The following is a 13406-nucleotide window of genomic DNA, read 5'->3' on the forward strand; positions in this document are numbered from 1 at the left end:
AGGCTTAAGACTTTCCTCTTTGATAAAGCTTATAGTTAGGGCTGGCTCAGCTGAGTCCTGAACCATCCCTTAGTTATGCTGCTATAGGCCTAGACTGCTGGGGGATTTCCTATGATGTACTGAGCTCCTCTCTCCTCTACTTTCTCTCCCTCTATATGCAACCTCATCCCATTATTGCATGTTACTAACACAACTTCTCCCCTTTCCGGTAGTCTTGTGCTTTCTCGTCCCTCTCCTCTCTCCTCCTATCACTTCCTGCAGGTGTTTCTGGCTCTGGAGCTGTGGAGTCTGGATCTGTGGCTGTGGGTCACCTGCTGCCCCCATGTTCCTGCTCGACACCCTCTGCTACAACAACTATTGTTACTAGTCCTATTGTTATTATTGTTATTATAATCATTAACATTACGATTGTTATCATTAACACTACTATACATATCTATACCATTTTTCATTTAGTCTATAGCAACATCACCTTTACTCATCACCCCCAACCAGTCGAGGCAGATGGCCGCCCACCCTGAGCCATGGTTCTGCTCGAGGTTTCTGCCTCTTAAAAGGAAGTTTTTCCTTGCCTCTGTCACCTAGTGCTTGCTCTTGGTGGGAATTGTTGGGCTTCTGTAAATAACATCACAGAGTACGGTCTAGACCTGCTCTTTTATGAAAAGCGCTGTGAGATAACTGTTGTTGTGATTTGGCGCTATATAAATAAAATTGAATTTAATTGAATTGTTGTCTGTTGTCCTTTCCACAGATTTATGACAAAACCGATGCTCCTCAAAGGTCACTACACAGAATGATGTTTTCCACCAACAAAAGTATAATGTTTGTTGATTTAAGCATCCATTTGTCCCAGACACATCTTCAGAGAAATTTTGAAAAAAATCATTGTCAGCAATTTACCTACAGTACATACCTGGAGGTTTCAAAGGCTTCGCTGCAGGCAACGTTCCAGCTCCAGGTCCAACTCCAGTGCCGGTACCAACACCATAAGGGACTAAAGCACAGAATGGATAGATGTATTAGTCACTGCAATAAACACTAACTCTATACATGTTAAAAAGAAAATATAGGGAACTTGCCTCCATAGGATCCACCAATAGGATATCCACCTGCGCCTGGACCAACACCTGCTCCACCTTTGGAGTTAAAAGTGTTTGAAGATTGGTGTCAGAAGTCAGAAGATTTAACAGAAGATTTGTTACTATTCTGGCACATGCTGGTTTTATCCTCTCCAGCTACATCTTACTATTACGATGAGCTTCAATGACTTCTAAAAAAACCTCACTTCCAACCATTCCAGAGAAATATTTCTTATTACAGAGATGAATTTAAAAAAAAAACTCTTCTCAGGAAAAGCCAGAGACACAAAAATGAATCTGGTTTTGCCTGAAAGAAGAATGTAATATAGCTTTTAACATCTACTATCGACTGTTGTGAAGTCCCCATTTAGTAAATCTTTCCCGCTCAGTTCAACTCTGCCTCTATTTATTTTTAGATTTCAGACTGATACGTGATTTTTAAGACTGATACCAATTTTGATATTTGAATTTTTCTGATATATAGATCAATATTCTTTTTTCCCCTTCTTTTCAGAAACACCTAACATGAACAAAGATTATCCTTACCATTTGTTAGAACAGAATAGAATAGAATAGAAAAACTTTATTAATCCCAAATGGGGAAACACAATTGACACCAGCTCACATCACACAACATACACTATATATATGTAGTAATGAAACTTCACCAAGATAACTTGACATAATGCAGTTAAATTTTTTTTATTGTTATAAATAGTTCTTTGAACAAAGGTACAGCTGATTATGTCAGTTTATTGCTGTGTTTTGTGGTGGATTAGTGCCATATTGTGAACAGGGGAGTTGCAGAGTGCCCTCTGGTGGACAAACAAGGCAACAACAACACTCATAACATGATTAGTCTCTCTGTTTCTTTTTTAATTGTCATAAATCGGCTATTATAAATATTGATACCAATTTATCTGCAATCAGCTCATATCAGCCTATAATATCGGAATGCTGATTTATCAATTGGGCTGTAATTTTTATCAAATCCATGATGAAACTCATAGTGTATGCAACATTTATTGTGACTTTATCTTTTTCCCACACTGTGCGTTTTTCACATGACTTGGTTTGTTTCATTGTCTTATATTTATGTTCCGGCAGATGAACAAATTTCCCTCTCAGGGACAATAAGATTAATATTGATATTTGACTGAGTCAGACTATATGAAATGCAAGAAAAACACCTCTGACTTGGTCTCATGTCCATCACAGGTAAAATAGTGCAGAATAGCAAAAGCTACCTAAAACTGCAAACCTGCAGATGCACAAAACTGATGACTGTTCAGTCTATCTGAGGTATAATTGGTTAGAGAAAAGCCTGATGCAGCTTTTCCCTATACTGTATGTATCAACTGCTGCGTTTATCGATTCAAGTTTGAATCATTAACCCAGTGGACAGAATATGCACGGTAAGATAAATACAGACCAATGTGGGAAAAACGTAGTCTATAACATTGAATAGGATCCTAAAAAGTGTATTGATAACATCATTAGGATGATTTGACTCTGAAATGACGAGGCTTGACAGAGCTGCTGTGTGTGTGATATTTTAGAAAGAGCTCCCAAAGACAGAGGAGGAAGTGACAGCAGTAGTGAAGTTACCATGCAACCATTCGGTCTTGTAACTACAATACCCTTTGATGTATATTTATATAATTTTTAAACTCTTATAAATATAAATCTAGATGTTTAAATGTGGGTAGATGTTTGCAAGCACTGGGTTGGGTTAGGTAGTCTTCAGTCACACTTCCGTGCCCTGCTTCTGCTACAGAGTCACACAGATAAGTGAAGTTTATTTTATGCTAAAACTGAATATTCATAATATATATAGTTGATTTGATGATGATTTTGTGGAAAAGGAATGAACAAGATCAACTTAATGAATGGTTCATGCACTGTGGGCGAAATAAGGAGGTTGTGTTGCAATATGTTAGCCTATACATTATTCTTCAAATTAATCACTATTTACAGTAACAAGATTTAACAGGATGAACAAAGTTTTGTTGCCTTTTGAGGGTAAATTTCAGCCATCTTTACCTGGAATGAATGGTTTAGGTGCTTTGCCACCTGTGCCAACACCAACACCTGAAAACAGCAGTATTTAGTATTACAGTCAGCTGTAGTCTTTGTCTCCACCATGTGGCCAGATGGATTATTATGGACTATTACCACATTAAGTTTCAATAACAGAACATACTGTAGCTCAAGGGCTAAAAACCATGTTAAGTTCTTAAATAAATAAAAGGATAAGTTGGCCTACCTCCAGGTTGTTGGACTCCAGTTGCAACTAAAGGAGAGAAGAGACTAATACATGAACTATCTAACATTTCATATTGCAAAGCAGGTTAACTAATTAATACAAATGAGCCAGAAGACAAAAAAAATGTATAAATAAGTAAAACACAACACAGAAATAAAGCCTCTTTAAACTGTTGGGGAAAAAGCAAAGCTTGTCAAAAGGAAAAAATCTTATTCTGTTATAAGTCAAAAGGAAAACTTACTATTATGAAACAGATTTTTGACATATAGTAATTGATTTATTGTAATAATCTGTTTACATTTGTTTATTCTGGCTTTTGTTCAAGTATGAAACTCACATAACCAAGTGAACAATGAGGTTATCAAAAGTGTGCATTTGATCTGCTCTTACCTCCAGAGGGTGCAACACCTACTCCTCCTGTGACATAAATAAACAACGTAGTAAGTGTTGTCACATATGATAGATTGTTGAGTATTCTTTGGTATGTTTCAACAAAATAGAATTACATATTTACCTACACTGGTGCCACCTGCAAAATAAAAAACGTGTTATCAAATTATGCTATCTACGTATCTAAGTATTTAATCAGTACAACGATTAAATAAAAAGCAATACCATATAATTTAAATAGTACCACTTACCACTAGGCTGAATAATTCCCCCCAAATCTGTCAAAACAGTCAGAAATGAAGTAGGTTAAAACAGGTTGAGGCATACCGTAGAATGAAATGAAGTACTGTAACTGCAATGATATGAATTTTTTTTTGAACCCACCGCCTGTTTTCACACATCCACCACAAGAGTACAAAGTGCAAAAGAGAATAAAAAAGCAAAATTAGTTAGATTGTCTTTTAAAATGTTAAATTTAAATAGTTTGTCTGTTTGGTTCAATAACGATACTTAAAAAACACAGTTGCTGTAAATCTGCCAAATTTCACATGTTGAAATAGGAAGGGAAGGGAGAAACAAACAAGGAACAAGACATACTCCTTTTAAAACAATATAAAAACAAACAACAAAATCGTGTCAAGACAGCAGACAAAACAGCAATCTACTGACACAGTTCAGAGTGAGCTGTTAGTAAAAAAGGAAACAACAAGTGCTGCTGAGAAAAAGAGACAACCTGTGGCCAAACTGACATAATATGGGGGCATGGCAGGGACCAGACAGGCTACATCAACTTCACTTTCAGCACTACATGAAGCCCGGCATTTAAGGAGCTATATATGTAAATGTTCTGTCTGTCTGACAGACCACACAATGTTGGTGGCAAAAAACACCAGATTTACTTATTAGATCTTGTGTAATGTTGAAAGAAGTAACTGATTGTCGCCTGTCTTTACAGTCCCAAAATGAAGCAGAACACTACTTAGTAAATTCATTTAAGTATGTTAAAGATAGTTTTTTTTACAGTATTTGAGAAGATGAACAACTCTCTTAAAGTGTCTTGGGTCTTAAAGTCCCATGCTGTAATTCCAGGTCAAATAAATGATGAGTATATCGTATAATAAAATACATGTAGATGTAAACAAACAGATAAATATAGTAGAGGAGGCTGCTGGGAATCCCATACAGAATTGATCAAAAACATTAGCAGGTTCCAAAAGTGGTGGGACTACCATTTTCTTTATACTTAAGCTAATGATACACAGAGAAACTTTTAGAGCAATGTTCCTGGGCAATGCTGTCATCAGCGGTAATGAGTAAAGATTATTACTGTAATCCCCCCACCCTGCCGCTATCCGTTCAAAACATAGTCGGACATAGTTTAGATGCAGAAACAAACCAGCAAAACACTTATTTAGAAAAGAAAATATGTCTCGCCCCATACTATATCAGAGTAGCAACTCAACTACAATTTGATTGATATTAATTATACCACAGGTGTCCCTTTCTGGGCAAGGGTTTCATGCAAAGAGCAATCTTACTGGTCTGTGGGACCTCTGCGGTAATAGGCGTGGGCTCTGCCAAAAGACAACAGGTTCCAGTTTCATTCATCGTAGGTGCGGAGTGAGAAAGACTCGAAAAGGCAGAAGCTGTAAGGTGGACCTTAATACTGCCACAGCTGGGAGGCTGTAAGCCAGAGGGGGTCAATTGCTTGTAGCACTACAAACAACATGTGAGCTTTGTGGACAGGAAATGGATGATGAAAATGTGGGGGTAAATGATGCCACATAACCGGTGCACCCCAAGTTAGAGTGTAATGCCAAATATAAGTGGAAATGGGGCTTCTCCCTCTTCCTCCACTATGCTGTATATAGCTAATGCAAAAACATATGTGTGTGAATGTGTGTACAGAAAAGGCACTGGGAAATACAGAGTATTGTCATTTCACTGTACCTGGTCGGGGGGTTACAACAGGACCTCCATCCTTTGCTGTAAAAGCAATAAAAAGATCAATGCATCAATGCAAAATGTATAAAAAGACTCTTCTACGAAAATAAGAAACTGTATTTTTTGCTTTACCTGGTTTTCCAGCAACACCTGTACCACCTGGTACCGCAACAGCAGAGCCATCTGGAACACCACTGACAGGTGTAAGTGAAGTAGCTCCTGGCACGCCAAGTCCTACTCCAGTGACCCCTGAGAGAGGCACACACGAGGTCAGCAAATTGACAGCACTGATATCTGCTCCATTAGAATACAAACATCTTCTGTCTCTCACTAAAATGCAAACAATATTGGCTCACATGCATCTGACTCTTGCCTCTCTAGAGACTCTATTGTGGACTTCGAGGACTTGAACTCTTCTTTTGATGAAGTGACAACACCAACAGAACAATAAAAGCATCAGTGTGATTTTTTAGTGGTTGAATATCCCTGCAAAATAGCAAGTCTAGATGGGAGCCCTTGATCTTTGATTGTCAGGGACTAACCCTATAATCTGGTGTTTACTCTTATTTAGAAACATGGCCTGTATGTCTAAGGTACAGTAATTCATGTTTGTGAATGGGAAGAGTACACCAAACAATCAAAGGCGTAATTTATCAGCAGCTGAGAATCAGCACCATAAATTGGTGGAGAGGTTTACATTGGGAATAACTCCTGATCACTCAAGGCAAATGTCCGACAAGGCTTGACAGAGTTAAGTCAGGTGAGATTCTGACTAAGAGCTATTCCAAAACCCATTTGAAATGGCGACTAGTAGTGTGGCCGAGATCCTCTCTTGGGATCCAGGCCTGGGATGGGAGCTTGCTGATGAGTGCCTGATTACCAAGCCTACACCAATGGGGTCCAGTCATGATCAAACACAAAGGGAAGACATGATGCCACCACCATGTGGTCCAACAACATGCTATGACGGATGTTAGTGTCAGGTGCACGTTGTAGGTGGATGGCAGAGTCCCTGGCATGCTCACCCCTGGATATGAAAACTAGCACTGGAGAAACAGACATGATTGTGAGGAACAGCCTGCCTGATCTGAACCTGAATTGTGTCTTGTTATTGAACTGCTGTGTTAGTCATGGACTGTCCATAACAGAAGAGGATAAGGTCGTTTGTAAGTGTGCCTGGTTCTTATGCCAATGGTGGATGTGCAGAGGAGGCAGGACTGAAAGGCTCAAAGGCATTGCCTCCTCCACTAAATGTTCTTAATCATCTATCATTTATTTCGCCTTCATATTGTAATGTAAGCTTATGCCAGGGTGCTGCATAAGGCTCTGGACAATTGTTTGCTTTCAGGAGGAGCAATGAATGATTCCATCCAACAGTGGACATTGGTCTATTGTACTGTCACTGTCAAATCGTTATTGGAATGTAAATATTTTTGTATTGTAAATGATTAGAATAGTTTAAAGATTATCCTTACCATATTTTGGTGGTTTCACACCGCCTGGATATCCTGCATAAAAACATACCCATATTAATATCTTCATCGTGACACTTAATTTTGTCTCTTTGTCAGATATCACATAAATTCTGAAATAAATAATAGTGAGTATGACATTGGTAAAATAACTGTACTTTCACTCTCTTTTTATAAACACGCAGTAGAGTACCTTCACCACCAACCCCTCCAGGTCTAACTCCTCCAGGTCCTCCTCCTGTTCCTAACCCTGGAACCGGGAAATAGAGCAAGTTGGATAAATCGTATGGTAAATTGTATGATAACCTAAAATTGTATATATAAAAGTAGGATATGATTCACAAAAGTTCACAAAAAATGTGCCTGAACGTTTAATATTTGTGTGCTTATTTCACCTACCATATTTAGCAGCTTTTGCAGCAGCAGAGTATTGTCCACCTCCTAGTCCTGGTACTAGACTAGGTACTCCTCCTGTCCCCCCATGTCCTCCAGTTCCTAACCCTGCTCCAGCTCCTCCTGAAACGCAGTTTGCATCATTAGTTTCCTGTTAATAAAAATGTGTAGTCATTTTATGCTTATTTTTACTGCAGATTCATGTGCCCCCCAGTCCAAAACCTGCAGCCTCAGCCGTGGAACCTATGCATAAGCAAAACTTGGCTGCGCACCATATAAAGGACATGGCTGCCTGACAGCCAGGTAAAGTGCAGAAAATATTAAACACATACTATACACTTGAACTGATGTAGATTTTTTTTAGTGGGCCTTCTTTTAGGTGGCTTAAATGTGTTTTGCTGCTAACCCTGTCACAGCAGTAGTCCTCCCTTTAACAGTCCCTACCACATTAGTATCTTCATCTCTTTAATATAATCCAGAAACCTTAAAGATAGTTCTGATGATTGTTCAAATTAGTAAACAAAAGGTACTGACAATCTTTAAAAAAACGCTTCAAGAAAAGGTCTTACCATACTTCGGGGGTTTCACTCCTGCATTAGCTCCATAACCTGTGAGCGGGCAACATAATGTTTGTGTGACAATTCAAGATCATATTAGATTAAACTGAATTAAGGAAAATTAAGGAAACAGCACAAGCACTTTCACTGTACAACAACTTTATGTCTACATTGATATATCACTTTAACAACTTACCACCATAGCCACCACCTCCAGGAAGTACCTGACCTGCTCCTCCAAGAACTCCAGCTCCTCCTAGGCCTGGTCCTGGGACTCCTGTTGAGGAGTTAATAAAGCACTAATCTCCCTAACACTGTTATGAATGTAAGATTGCAATTGCCATCATTTATTTGTCAGTGACTGCTGTTACCATTTTAGCAAACCAAATTAAATCTGTTAAGGCCTTTAAGGAGTAATTTTGGTAGTGGTTTTAGTATTCTGTACATAAAAATCAATAGATCCACACTGCAAAAGAGAAAGGCTACACCACATGACATGGTAAGTCTTACCATATTTAGGAGGTTTAGCACCAGCCCCCAGAGCTGCAACACAACATGCCCAGAAGAGGACAGATTAGAAAAAACGATCTTAGAATTTTGCCTAAGTAATAAAATATCTCATTGCTCAAAAATCTGTGGAACATGCTTACATCCATATCCTGGTAAAATTGGGACTCTTCCAGGAATTCCTCCTCCACTTACACCACCACCTGGAAGAACCCCTGCACCACCTGGACCTTTAATGTAAAAATGTATAATGTAATCATGCACTCTCGCTTAAAACACTATTAAAAATGCAATGATTTTGGTCTGTAATATTTGAGGTTGAATTCCAGTTACCATATTTAGCAGCTTTAGCAGCAGCAGCAGCAGGGTATCCTCCAGCTCCCAGTCCTGTGCCTCCCAGTCCTGTTCCTCCCAGTCCTGTTCCTCCCAGTCCTGTTCCTCCCAGTCCTGTGCCTCCTACTCCCCCTACTCCTGTGGAAGACAAATTTATTTCCATGTAAAGCTGGTGATATGGTTTAATATAGTACATTCATAGAGAGTTTGAGGGTAATTAAATAGTATTTAGAACAATTAAGATTAAGTATTTTATGCACTTTTTTCCCTGAGCAGACCTTTTTAATGGCTACCTTTTCTACTATAAAAAAAAAACAGCAGCCGAATCAAGGTTTTCCTATTTCTATGCTTACTACAGATGCAGCATCACCTCTATTTCACTGGCTCAGCATCTGAAGGTGTTATCAAGGAGTCTCTATTTAAGTTGTAATGATAGATACTGACTGGAGGCCAGGTTTAAGGATTGTCAAGACTTTAAAGTTGCTATGTACATGTAGCAATAAATTTGTAGCAGTAAAATAAACCATACAACAGTCAGACTTTTGCTTGTGATCTCAGTTCTCTATTTAATCTCAGACCCTTTTAAGTTTCCTTCATGGCCTACCGCCTGGCCTTTGGTATTCTCTGCCTCACACATCACTGGACACTGCTGATATGAATCCAGAGCCTTTCACAGTAACCACATAACAAATAACAAGTTCTGAGATTTGATCATAGTATTCTATTATTACCATATTTAGCAGCTTTGGCAGCAGCAGAGTATCCTCCAGTACCTCCCAGTCCTCCTGTTCCTCCCAGTCCTCCTGTTCCTCCCAGTCCCCCAACTCCTGTGAAAAATGAGTTTGCTGTTTTCATATAAAGCAAGCTGTGTGGTTAAATATAATAGGGTGGTTGTGTTACTGCAGGCTATAGTATTGTACATTTAGCCATATGTACTATCTAACAGCTGACCATATTCACAGTTAGACTTTCAGTCCATCTCATCACTTTACGTCATCCTTTTTGCAGTCAAAAATTATGTCAATGTTTTCATAATTCTTTGTGAATCATTTTCATTATTAAGGAAAAACCTTCCGAAACATCAGAAATATTCCTTTTCATCTCCACACCAGAATTTTAAAACAAATACGATCTCCATCCACACACACAGCGTTTTAGCTGCGTATCAGAGTTGATCTCCGTCTATAATAAAACGACTGAAAACGCACATCTATTGGCCGTTCACGTACACTGGGCATGCACGTGAAGGTGTAAACATGAAGCAGATGGTCTCTTCCGTAGTTACAGAAGCTTTGGTGAAAGAATAAAGTAATGCAGAGGAAGAATCAGACCATTAAAAGCGGCTGTGGCGGCGGAAAACAGACTAGGAGTTGTTGCAAGTGTATAGGCTAAGTGTTATTTGCACGATACAAGATATTTTAATAAAAATACTAAATCAAAAACTCTGTCAGTAGCATTGTGTTTCTGCTTTGCATGACTTATAAGACCCAATCAGAGAGCCAAATGTGAGCGTCTGCGTCATCATTTCTAAAGTCCTCTTGTTTTTGCTCGTTCGCACAAAAATGCTACATGTAGTTTTAAAACGAAAAACGGGGTCGGCAGCGTTTTCAAACTTTTAGTTTGGACAGGAGGTGCAAACATAACAAAAGGTCTCCGTTTTAAAACGAAAACGCAGTGGTGTGGATGGGGCCTCAGTGGCTGTCTGTGTTTGATTGACAGCAGCTGGCAGGCTGAGCTCAGTAGGGAAGGGGAACAAGAGACAAAGTAAACAAACGAGCGCTGTTAGCTATGGTAAGGAGAGTAAGGACGTGTACAACCTTTAATTATTCATGGTAATGTTGTTGAGATCAGGATCTATTTTGCAAAACAGACTAGAATAAAGCAAAACAAATAATGATCTTTCTGATTTTTATTGGATTTTCTCTTTAGTTGACAAAAAAACCACCCCTACCATATTTAGCAGCTTTGGCAGCAGCAGAATATCCTCCACCTCCTCCCAGTCCTCCATATCCTCCTAACTGTCCTCCTGTGCCTCCCAGTCCTCCATATCCTCCTGTTCCTAACTGTCCTCCTGTGCCTCCTAGTCCTCCATATCCTCCTGTTCCTAACTGTCCTCCTGTGCCTCCCAGTCCTTCAGTGCATATGACCAAGGGAGGGCAAGACAAAACATAATTATATTATATAACATTTTGTAGTTAAGTCAAAATTTTGCTCATGGCGCAACATAATATTAAGTCGACCATACCATATTTAGCAGCTTTAGCAGCTGGTGAATATCCACCTGGACCTCCTCCTGGTACTCCAATAGGTGCACCCCCTGGTACTCCTCCTGGTACTCCTCCTGGTACACCCCCTGGTACTCCTCCTGGTACACCTCCTGGTACTCCTCCTGGTACTCCTCCTGGTACTCCTCCTGTACAGGGAACACCAGTAGAACAAACATGTCAATATAAAAAGGTGATATTAAGCTGTTAAGATTAAGCTTTTCAGCTTACAGGATGAGTAAATGTATAATGTGAAAAGGGTCTGTGACAATATCATTTTAAACATGCTTTCATGATACACACAATACATGACAACGTCTCACCATATTTAGCAGCCTTGGACCCAGCTCCATATACTGTAAAATATTTAAACATAGGGAAACATGTGGTTTGGTTCAGAGTGACATATTTGGAAGAAAGTACTAATTTATTGACAGATGACAGCTGACAACGTATAGCTGGGCTTCACATGACATTTCAGGCTGTAGAATGGCGAATTTGTCTTTTTATTTTCCACCATCCAACAATTCTGCTTTCTAATGTGGAATAAACCTTTTCAGTCATGAGGCCGCTAGCATGACTATAGACTAGTTTAGTTTTTTATGTCTTTTGCTAGATATTATACCTCCTGGCACCTGCCCTGGATACAGTCCACCAGTGCCACCAGTGCCACCAACACCTCCAACACCACCAACACCACCAACACCACCAATACCTGGAGCAGAGAGGATATACTTTAGTAAGATAGATTTGTTTATGTACACAAATGAGGTTCTGTGCACAACTTGTATCATGTTTGTCTTGATAGTAAAGCATTGTCTTGGTAAGGAGTGTGGTAGGCTACCATATTTGGCAGCTTTAGCCTGAGCAGGTGAGATGCCTCCGGGCCCTACGCCTGCAGAAATAAAAGAATACGTCAGGCATTTTTTGGTGTTTTCTACCTTTCTACTCCATGTCATTACACAGTACATTCATAAAAATACAAACCAGTTCCAACAGGATAACCAGGCCTTGACCCAGGGCCACCTTGTCCTACTGGAAGTCCAGTACCAAAGCCACCGTAGCCTGAAACATTGTAATGTGACACGTCATTAACCCCTGGATTTCCACTGATGCCAAATAGTTGCTAAAATATGAAAAAGTAGTTGTACCAAAAGGTAGTTTGCCACCTCCAGGTTTTGCTCCATAGCCACCTGAAGAGAAAAATGAGAGAAGATGATGAGGTGAATTGTGTCAAATGCCATTAATTTGACGTGAATGCTCCAAGAGACTATAAAAAACATACAACTACATTTAACGACTGAAGAGGTTAGTGAGTCCCAGTAAAAGTTACAGCTTTGCTACAGCAGAATTATGCTTTGAGTGTTTGTGAACAGCTAAGTTTGCTGCATTTTGTGTATGTGCATGGACTGGTGGATCCAGAAAGTCTGTCACATATTCATTGTGTTTTTCATTGGTCCGTTCACTTCATCATTGTTGACTTACGCCATAGCAACGACTATAGATGACGGTTAAGCAGGCACATCATGTTTCAGTAGTAATTCTCAAAATCAAACGTAGAATTGACCACATTCTTTAGATGTGTAAGTATGAGAATAAGTTAAGCCATCTACAACATATTACATGTACCCCGAAACCCTCTGGTTTGGGTATGGCTGATGACTGTGGATATGTCTGGCCGCGCTCTCACTCCATTTCTACCATGGTTGCCTCCGTTTAAAGATCAAATATAGGCACAAAGGCAGAGAATATAACGTATGTTTCAGTGACCATACAGCTTTGACAAGTCAGAAATACAATCATAATTCACTTAGAAATCCTCATTTTACAAGGTAATACAAGACATCCTGATGGGTATTGGTGAGTCGGCAAGCTTTCTCTACTGCAGCAAAGTTTAGTAGCAGTGTTTGAGATTCTCTCATTCACTGCAGAACTAGGAACACAGCAGCATTACTGTGGGAAACTCAACAAAGCAGGCAGTGGAGGTAATGTTCTGCTTTTGGGACCAAATGAAAAAAACTTTCTTGGGCCCCAAAGACAGACATCTCTCTTTAAAAATCAGCCAGCGATAAACCCACCATAGAAAACCTCAGGGCGATATCCATAAAAGTGCCCATTGGTTATCATGCCATAAGGTGAATAAGACTGTCTGTATGCTGGAGAGAAAAAGAAGTGTAACATTGTAAACAGTAGCTATGAAC

At 39.4% G+C, this 13406-nt stretch overlaps 1 protein-coding gene across 1 annotated transcript in view; it reads right to left on the reverse strand.

Annotated features, from left to right (window-relative positions):
- Positions 1-913: 913 nt before the first annotated feature.
- The window catches only part of elna (elastin a), a gene marked incomplete at its 3' end in the record, with an annotated part of 41927 nt that continues 29434 nt past the window's right edge, over positions 914-13406 (reverse strand). The window contains 26 exon segments of the mRNA XM_046074668.1: positions 914-994; positions 1080-1136; positions 3123-3170; positions 3346-3372; positions 3736-3762; positions 3860-3874; positions 3987-4013; positions 4120-4122; positions 5686-5721; positions 5812-5928; positions 7155-7187; positions 7345-7401; positions 7551-7667; positions 8114-8152; positions 8298-8378; positions 8612-8644; positions 8752-8838; positions 8942-9079; positions 9673-9768; positions 10893-11072; positions 11187-11354; positions 11529-11561; positions 11831-11920; positions 12050-12100; positions 12193-12270; positions 12357-12398. Of these exon segments, the coding sequence (XP_045930624.1) occupies positions 914-994; positions 1080-1136; positions 3123-3170; positions 3346-3372; positions 3736-3762; positions 3860-3874; positions 3987-4013; positions 4120-4122; positions 5686-5721; positions 5812-5928; positions 7155-7187; positions 7345-7401; positions 7551-7667; positions 8114-8152; positions 8298-8378; positions 8612-8644; positions 8752-8838; positions 8942-9079; positions 9673-9768; positions 10893-11072; positions 11187-11354; positions 11529-11561; positions 11831-11920; positions 12050-12100; positions 12193-12270; positions 12357-12398 (1761 nt within the window).

This window comes from Micropterus dolomieu, linkage group LG17 (assembly GCF_021292245.1).
Source record: "Micropterus dolomieu isolate WLL.071019.BEF.003 ecotype Adirondacks linkage group LG17, ASM2129224v1, whole genome shotgun sequence".
Taxonomy (NCBI): domain Eukaryota; kingdom Metazoa; phylum Chordata; class Actinopteri; order Centrarchiformes; family Centrarchidae; genus Micropterus; species Micropterus dolomieu.